The sequence below is a fragment of the Etheostoma spectabile genome, chromosome 16 (genome assembly GCF_008692095.1).
Source record: "Etheostoma spectabile isolate EspeVRDwgs_2016 chromosome 16, UIUC_Espe_1.0, whole genome shotgun sequence".
In the NCBI taxonomy this organism is placed as follows: Eukaryota; Metazoa; Chordata; class Actinopteri; order Perciformes; family Percidae; genus Etheostoma; species Etheostoma spectabile.
The window spans coordinates 24,226,524-24,235,578 of record NC_045748.1 but is presented as its reverse complement, the minus strand read 5'-3'; the positions used below and the strand labels follow the sequence as shown (position 1 = coordinate 24,235,578).

General features: G+C 42.6%; 1 protein-coding gene across 3 annotated transcripts in view; it reads right to left on the bottom strand.

Annotated features, from left to right (window-relative positions):
• mbd2 (methyl-CpG binding domain protein 2) overlaps nt 1–9,055 on the bottom strand; it is a gene marked incomplete at its 5' end in the record, with an annotated part of 65,933 nt that extends 56,878 nt beyond the window's left edge. For all 3 annotated transcript variants that reach the window (XM_032539498.1, XM_032539497.1, XM_032539499.1), the window contains 1 exon segment: nt 8,179–9,055. In XM_032539498.1, the coding sequence (XP_032395389.1) occupies nt 8,179–8,291 (113 nt within the window).

Sequence of the window (9,055 nt, the reverse complement as noted above, 5' to 3'; positions counted from 1 at the left end):
GCATGGATTCTGGTGGGTTTAGCCAACGCAATTTCGCAGACTTTTATGTTTTTAAAAAAGCCTTAATCCTTAACAGAAAGGTCGACCTCCAGAAATCCTTTCCATAATGTTTTCTGTTGGGAAAACAGCTCTAGGTCTAGCGCCCCATTTAAGTTTTACAAAATAAAAACATGACGTTTTTGGAGGTAAATCCGATTCTGAGCTGAAAATGTCCCCGGATTTTGTCTGAGAAATCTGGTCACCTTAGCATGTAATCAATGACAAAACGATGCCATGTGAATGGAAAAAAAAAGTTGTATTAGTTTACTGATTATAACCCCCCCCCCCCCCCAAAAAAGAAAAGATCAGGGTTTGTATGATCTTGGGTCAAAACTCGTGACACAAACCAAATCGTGGGTTTGGTGGTATGTTACGGCCCTATTAATAACGCTCCAGCAACCGATCATTTCATCAAATCTTCATCAGAATCCAATGCAATTCAATTTTATTTATAGTATCAATTCATAACAAGGTTTCTCGAACACTTTACAGATAGAGTAGGTCTAACCACACTCCAGAATTACTGGACCCAACAGTCTAGTAGTTTCCTCCAGAGCAAGCAACAGGGCGACTGGCGAGGAAAAACTTCCTTTTAGGAAGAAACCTGGGACAGACCCTGACCCAGACCCAGACCCAGACCCAGCTCTTGGTAGGCGGTGTCTGACACCGTTGGGTTAATCCATGGTTGCCAAGCTAGTGGGGGTGGCTGTAGCTACATATTATTTGTACACCAAACAGAATCCCAGGCTCCCGGATCACTCAGAAATCTAGCTTGTCAGGCTTCAAGCAATAGGTCCTGCGAAATAGTCCTAAAGTCCTCAAATGAGTCCTAAAGTCCTCAAATGAGTTAGCACCTCAGCTTCCCTTGTCACAGAATCTTTGGGATTTTGCATGAAAATAAGGTCTTTACATTCTGTTCTGTGACATAAAGAGTGCCGAAAATACCCCACTCAGGATTTTTAAGCTTTTACACGTCTTAAAAAAAGGCAGTTGCTATTTACGCTTCAAAAATCCAACGTGGTTTTCATTGAAAACATCCATTAAAAGTGAAGATTATCTTGCTAAACAAAACACAGTAAGTATCCAACTGTTTGTCTTCCACAGAGCTTATTTTCTGCAATAACGTAATCCCACTGGCTTTATGTCAAGGGAAAACCCAACCTCCCTGCATTACTGTATGTGTTCATGTCCGAACCCCCAAGGGTCGCGACCAATCAGCGTCCTCTGGGGAGTCATGCCAGCCAACAGAACATGAGCTGGCGGGTCGTAGCCAAGGCCCATCCTAATTACTGGGCAGTTGAACCATGTTTGCATTGCACAAGAACCAATTGGGATTGGATTGCTTGTTCCGAGTATTAGTCAAACCCTCAAGGTGTTACCAGGGAAGCAGAGTCATTGTTTGACAAAACTTAAGATTTGATTTGAACAATTTTATAAATGAATTGTCTTAAACAATTATTTAGCAAGTGACCCCGGTATAAGCCTTCATCAGGAATTAATGATTAATGACTTGCTACGTGTCGAACGGTATGGCCTTGCCGTCATCCATTCTTTCTGATAATGGACACCTTGTCGGGCATCAACCCTTACTTATGTGTGGGTACCCTGGGATAGTGGCTGGGTACCGAACCCGTTCTTTTACCGGTACCAACCGAATCCACGTTGGTATTACCGAGTATTGGTTAACGTTAAATCAAACGGTGCCAAATGTTGGTACCTGTAAGACAAGCAGGCAGTGACTGACTGACAGTCCATCCTTCCATCTTCGACCGCTTATCCGGTGTCGGGTCGCTGGCAGCCAGCTCCAGTAGGGACCCCCAACTTCCCTTTCCCGAGCCACATCACCAGCTACGCCTGGGATCCCGAGCGTTCCCCAGGCCAGTTTGAGATATACATCCTCCACCTAGTCCTAGGTCTTCCCCGGGGCCTCCTCCCAGCTGGACGTGCCTGGAACATCTCCCTAGGGAGGCGCCCAGGGGCATCCTTACCAGATCCCGAACCACCTCAACTGGCTCCTTTCGACGCGAAGGAGCAGCGGCTCTACTCCGAGCTCCTCTCGGATGACTGACAAGTCATTCTATTAATGGTTGTAGGGACATTTTTCTAAATAACTAACATAATTTTCTAAGTAAATAGATAAATAGTTTGGGATTTATTTTCTACAACTGAATGAATTTTTTTGTAATTACAGAGGGAAAGTACCGGAAAATGTACTGTTGGGTACCGGGAACAGAATTTCAGGTACAGGCACTGATACAGGTTCAGACGCTAAAAGTACCCAACCCTACCTGGTAGCTCACCTGGTAGAGCATGCGCCCCATGTACTAAGGCTCAGTCCTTACCGAGTGGCCCAGTTTGAGTGCAACACCGCGGCCCTTTGCTGCCACGCCCCCACCCCATTCTCTCCCCTCACGTTTTCCAGTATGCCAAAAAAAAACCTCATTGACTCAACAACGCCAAACCAAGCCTCAGTTCCCAGTTTAAAAGAATACACTCGCAACACTAATGAAGTCCACAGTCCACTTCAGACCACGATTCACGACGAGACCAAACCGTTTAGACCACACCGGGAAAAGGTTTCGGCGGTGGAACCGGCCCGTCTCAGCTCGCCACAGACCAGCCGATTGGCGTCGCGTGCCACTCAGCTGGTCGAGTCTCCAGAGCAACGTCCCCCGTGTCAACAGCAATAGAGAAGTCAGCCGGTCAGGTCGGCTCCAATCAAATCATCCGTATCCATTTTTTCTTTCCAGAGCAACGTACAGTGGAGCGAGCTAGAGAGGGACTAGGCAAGAACTCCCAGAAATAAACACGTTTTTGCCGATTCCTCACTAGCATTGTAACTGTGGCAAGCATCTCGCAATCACTAACGCTACCACGTTCATATTTAGACGCAGCAAATGATATATCCAGTAGGCCTGCACCATTATCCTTAGAAAACCGCGATCTCGATTCACCCTGTTCACGATGACATTTTTTAAATAATTTGGATTTCAATTTTTTTTTTTATGACTTTCTGCATCACAAGCTCCTACTTTCTTCTGTATAAGATTTTAAACGTATTTCAAGGTTTTAAAGCACGGCGAGCTCTGCCTCCTTCATCGAGGTCTCTATGGTTACAGGTTGGTGGTGATAAAATGTGCGATAAGTGCCAAAACAAAAATATGTGTGTTCAAAATCTGCCAATTTGTTTAGTTGTGTTCATGGTTCATGTTGTGCAATAACATTACACTGCATGAGAAGAAAATCATGGCAGAGAACTGGGATATCAATTCTAAGTAGAGCTGGACAATATATATTATATTAATATGACTAGATACGTCTAAGATCTTGGTATATAATTTGTAATATGACATAATCTTTTCTGGTTTTAAAGGCGGCATTACGGTAAAGTGACTTCATTTTCTGAACTAACCAGACTGAAACTTTTCTATTATTTGCCTTTGTCCACTTAGTTTTATATCTACATTACTGATGATATTTTCAAGATCTCATGGTGTAAATATGCACCAGTAGTCAACACTACAATATCGTTGCGGGATCGATATCAAGTATTTGGTCAAAAAAAATAGTTTTCCGCCATATCTCAGTATATGTTAATTCAGCTGCATTTTAGAGGGGTTTGTGGTGCTGTTTATTAGTTTGGTCTCTATCATTTTTTTCTGACCCCATGTATATAATTCAATATAATCATGGGGCACAATTACTTATATAGCCACATGAATTGTAAGACAGCATTCTCCTTTCACTTTTGCACTCTTGAAATAATGTATTTACAATAAAGAAAAAATGTAGCCACACTACGCGCTAAAGTCAAGATACCTTGGCTCCTGCCTCTGATTCGGACCCTTTTTAAAAAAAAAAATATTTTTCTCAATGTTTCTCTAACACGTCCCCCAACTCTATAGAAGTGGAATCCAAAAAAAGGAAAGAAAGCAAATCAATAATGAGTAAGTTGCAGCATCAGCTCTGTTTCCTTCCTCCTGCATTTCCCCTGCACGTTACATTTTGTCCTCCGACACTCAGGACAGGTGCGGTCCATGCAGTAGGAACACGAGCAAGGCAGCAGCCCTCGGCGTTTAACTCCCGTCCGTCTGTCTGTCTCTGACGTCCCATTTCAGCTCAGTCATCTCTGGAGCAGACCAAACGTCACAAAGGTTTTGCTCAATCACATTTTTTTTTTTCCCACTGCATTTGTCGGAAAGAACTCCCGCACACTGTGTAACATGCAAAACAATACGTGACATGACGTTCACTCTCAACATACATCAGACACAGGATAGATAGGAGAACTTAAATTGTATTAAATATTAATATACGTAAATTAGGGCTGGGCGATATGGAAAAAATCAAATAAACTGAACACCTAAAAAAAAAAAGCCGCAGAGCTTCAACACACTGTAGAGCAGGGTGTCACCAGTCAACCTCCATGAGGGCCACACTGGGGACCAAGATCACATCAAGGGCCACCATGTTTACTTTATGACATGCTGTTATTTAATCGCAAAGTCAAATCTCTTTGACTGTATATTGCATATGTCCTATCGCTTCTCACGTACAGTTTGGTCGACAAAAAAAGTTCCTCAGCCAGAAAAAGTGACTAAACATTGAAAAAAAAGTGGCAAAAACTCAGAAAAGTTACTAAAACTTGGTGGGCCAAGATTTATTGAGAACCTAAATTATCAAAAACAAAATCTGCAAGGGGCCGGATTTTGCCCGCGTGCCTTGAGTTTGACAACTGTCTCTATAGTCCATAAATAAATTATAATATCACAAACTATATATAATATATATATATATATATTAAATATATATATTATATATATTATACAGTATATGTCTATACAGGGTGTGTGTGTGTGTATAATACTATATATATTAATATATATTATATATTTACAGTATATGTATGTACAGTGTGTGTGTTGTATAATATATTAGAATAGATATTATATAATTATATATTACATTTCACGTATATGTTGTACAGTGTGTGTGTTGTTGTGTTGTGTGTATGTATATATTAAATATATATATATATAATATTATAATTAATATATATTATAGATATAATAATTATATTACACACAGAGCAATGTATGTAGATGGATGTTTATTTATTTATTTTTTTCTTTATAATGAATATTAATATAATAAATGAATGCGCACAAAAAAAGATTCCAAGCATTTAAAGACAAGTCATGTTCCAAAACTGTCGGTACCTATCCATTATAGAGAAATGAGAAAAACATCATAAAATAAAACACAACTAACTGCTGATACTACGGACTAAGGACTGATCGTGTAGGTCTGAGGCGAAGCTGTGACCACGCAAAAGCCGCCGCGTTCGCTTCCTGTTGGGGGGGGGGGGGGGGCCAGTTTGCCAAGTCTCGTCTCACCCCGACCTCCGTCACATCCTCAACCTTTAGCGGTTTTTTTTTTTTTTTTTAGCAGTTCAGAGCTGGAGGCTCGGCTTCACTTTCAGTTTTACTTTGTAATGTGACTCATCAGTTCCAGTAAGTAAGAAACCAGTCAGCAGTTCGACTTACTGGAAGAGCAGTCCCACCCTGCTGGGGCTCCGAGGCGCTCATCTTTACGACGCAGGCATGTGGAGCAAGGACCCTTTATTCAAACCGCGCATTTTATTCGTACATCTTACTCAGTGCAAAGCCAAATAGCTCAGTGAAGAGCGTAGCCAGATAAACCACACACACACACACACACCACACACACACAACACACACACACACACACACACACCGCACACACACACACACCACACAACACACCACACGCACACCACACACAGACCACGTCACACACATGCACAGATCCCTCTGATCTTTCCTTTTGCTGCTAGCCTACATGTCGCACGCTGACTGACTGTGTGTCTGCTCTTGTGTACTTCCATCTTTGTGTGAGACCAAGTACACTTAAGAACTTAGGCCATAATAGTTGGAAAATGAGTAATTTTGTCCTGCCACCTTCTTCAAGGTGCTGCTTAGGTTTAAGGCTTGCGTTTTAGGTTAGATGTTAGAATAAAACCTTAGCTGCGTTATTGGTTGGATGCGAAACCTCCACACGTCGCTATGTAAGTTTCTGGGGGGGGGGGGGGGGGTGACGTTTGTCTTTGGCAGTCGTGGGGCATTTCACACGCCAGAACGCTCGGGGTTGTGTGTCTCCAAGGTCATTCACAAACTCTTTGTTTACGTTGGCTGGGGTGTGGCCTCGACCGGCCCTCGTGTGTGTGTGTGTTGTGTGTGTGTAGTGTGTGTGTGTGGTGTGTGTGTGTGTGGTGTGTGTGTGTTGTTGTGTGGGTGTGGTGTGTGTGTGTGTGTGTGTAAAGAGCGGGGAGTAAGAGAGAGAGTGTACGGCCTTATACATCACCATTCTGAAGCAGACAATCGGGAATGCCTAATCATCGGTGCTGGTAATCGTGATACAACGTTAATATCGCCTTACCATACTTTGGATATCATGATGTAATATGGTGTGTTTTTGTTTCTTTTAATGGTTGCATTAGTAGACGTCATTTTCTCGAACTTACCAGACTGTCTAGCTTTCTATTATTTGCCTTCACTTATCATTGTATCCACATTACTGATGACTCCATGTAAATAATCAGGGATTTTAGCATCGTAAAACACGGCTTTCTAAAACATCCCTGAGCTTGTCTGGAGCGTCTATAGGCTCCGTTTGGTCAGTGTTTTCTTTCTTTCGTTCCCATTTTGGGTCTGTCAGTCACAGTGGAAACCGGGGACAGATCCGGGGCCAGATCCAGCCGGGGACAGGTCACCAAAACCGGGGACGTCTAGTCACACTATTACATGCCCCTTTGCAACACAGTTATACGACAGATACATTATTTATTGATATGGATTGATTTCAATGTCCATCGATCCAACTCCAAATATTCTTTTGTACCTTATTATTAATACCAATGTCTATAATGTTAGTTAGCTTGGTGGGTAACATAAGATTTATACATCGTTCAACACGCTCAGTTATTTTTAGTACGATTGTTTGGATCACGGCTCTGGGCTAACCCATGAATTCATCAGTAAGGCTGCAAAAAGCACTATATAAATAAAATGCATTGTTATTATTATATTATATATATTACTTTAAATCAGCAGCTGCATACTAGTGTTAAACCACTCTGAATTTATAGGCTTATATGACACTAAAATAAGAAAAATAAGTGACTCATGATGGAAAATATACAGCTAGGGTTACGCGTTAAGGAGAAAATCAGACATTACAATATTATTGACCAAATACATCAATATTGCAAATACATTGTAGGGTTGCTTTCACAACATGAATGCATGTTACGAATGAGATTTTTACATAGATGATCAATAACGTGATAAACCGTTTCAAGTGACGTTATGAAGGAAAAATAAATATTTCTTTCCCCAGCCATTTACTGACTATGTTTACCTGCATGCACAAAAATAGTGTGAATCCGCAATTCTTCAAAATGTACTCCCTCAAAACAGAATTTCTGAGAAAATTGAGTTAGTAAGTGCTTGTTATGATCAATTTAGACAAAAGAAGTGCATATCACGATATCTCAAAATATGATTCCCATACATTATGATATTGAACTATTGGCCAGCCATATGTATATACAGCCTACATTTACACTCAAATAAAACGTGAAAAATACAGATTATTTAGTGGAAGTTGTGCTTTTTTGTGTCTTGTTTTTAACAATGTTATCTTATTTTTTGGGCTGGGACTCACTGTCCCTGCATTATAACCGTCAGCGGTACACAGCTTGTCGACAGCCACAGAGTCGATATACCGGTATAAACACCTGCAGGAATATCGTTTCAATATTCAGGGTCTGTTGGAGTGTTGTTATTAAAAAAAAAACACATCTGAGTTTCTGTTTTACGCTGGCACCGTGACAGCGCCTACAGGAACACCGTGGTGTGCGCTACGCTACATTGTAACTACTCTGACAGCTAACTGAGTCACTTTCTAACAACTTTGATGAGAAGAAGCGCGTTCAGGGTCAGAACCGAGGGTGACAGGCAGAGCTAGGACCATTCCAACCCCCGGGTGACTGATCGGTTCCCGGTTTGCTGTGGGACCGGGACGGGTCAGTGACTGACGTGACGGGGTAACTGTTACCTGTAGTAGTAGACGTCGCTCTTTCCAGCGCTCAGCCCGGACTTCCTGGTCACTTCTTCCTTCTTCCAGCCGGGCGGCAGAGCGGGACAGTCCGTCCTCTTCTTCTCCATCATCACACACTTCTATATATCCTACGGTTAGGCTCCGACCGACACCGATATCGACCGCTTCGTAAACACAGATAAGGAGCCTTCAGACAAAAACAGCGTGGTAGTAATCCCGGCGGAGCGGCAGCAGCAGCCCGGGCGGACCCACGTCACGGAGGTTACGCTAACGGCGGCTCTCCCAACCTCCGCCCCGGCTGTTTGGACTGGTTATTTCGGCTGAAGTAAAAAAGAAAAAGTGTCCCGGTGCAGAGCGTGAGATGGTTCCCCGGGTTACACTGCCTTCAGGTCCGTGTGTTTAGTTAAACAGCCGGGGAGAACCAACGGCTCATCTGAACTGAACTGAATTGGACCAACGGCAGGCCGTGACGTCTGCGATAACACACTCTCACACACGTACGCACACGCGCGCACGCGCCCACGCATGCGCTCTCAAAGATCGTCTATTTGTGACAGATGAACGACTCATTTGTCAATGGATCAACATTTTTGGTGCTTTTATCACGTTTTGAATTGTTACAATTTGGTGAGTTAGGCCGCCCCACTATCTGTTGTGGTCTTAAGACTTACAGTTAGGCCTCAAGGTTCTAATTTAATGTTAAAATTTTAAAATAATTTATTTTGAACTGTTAAAATACAATTTACACTTTGTCAGTAATCACTACACATAGGCCTGAAATTCACACACACGTGCTCAGGACCTATTCATGCAGAAATGGAGGGAGTGGGCTGCCAGCTGGACTAGTGCCGTGAGCAGTTGGGGGGGGGGGGGG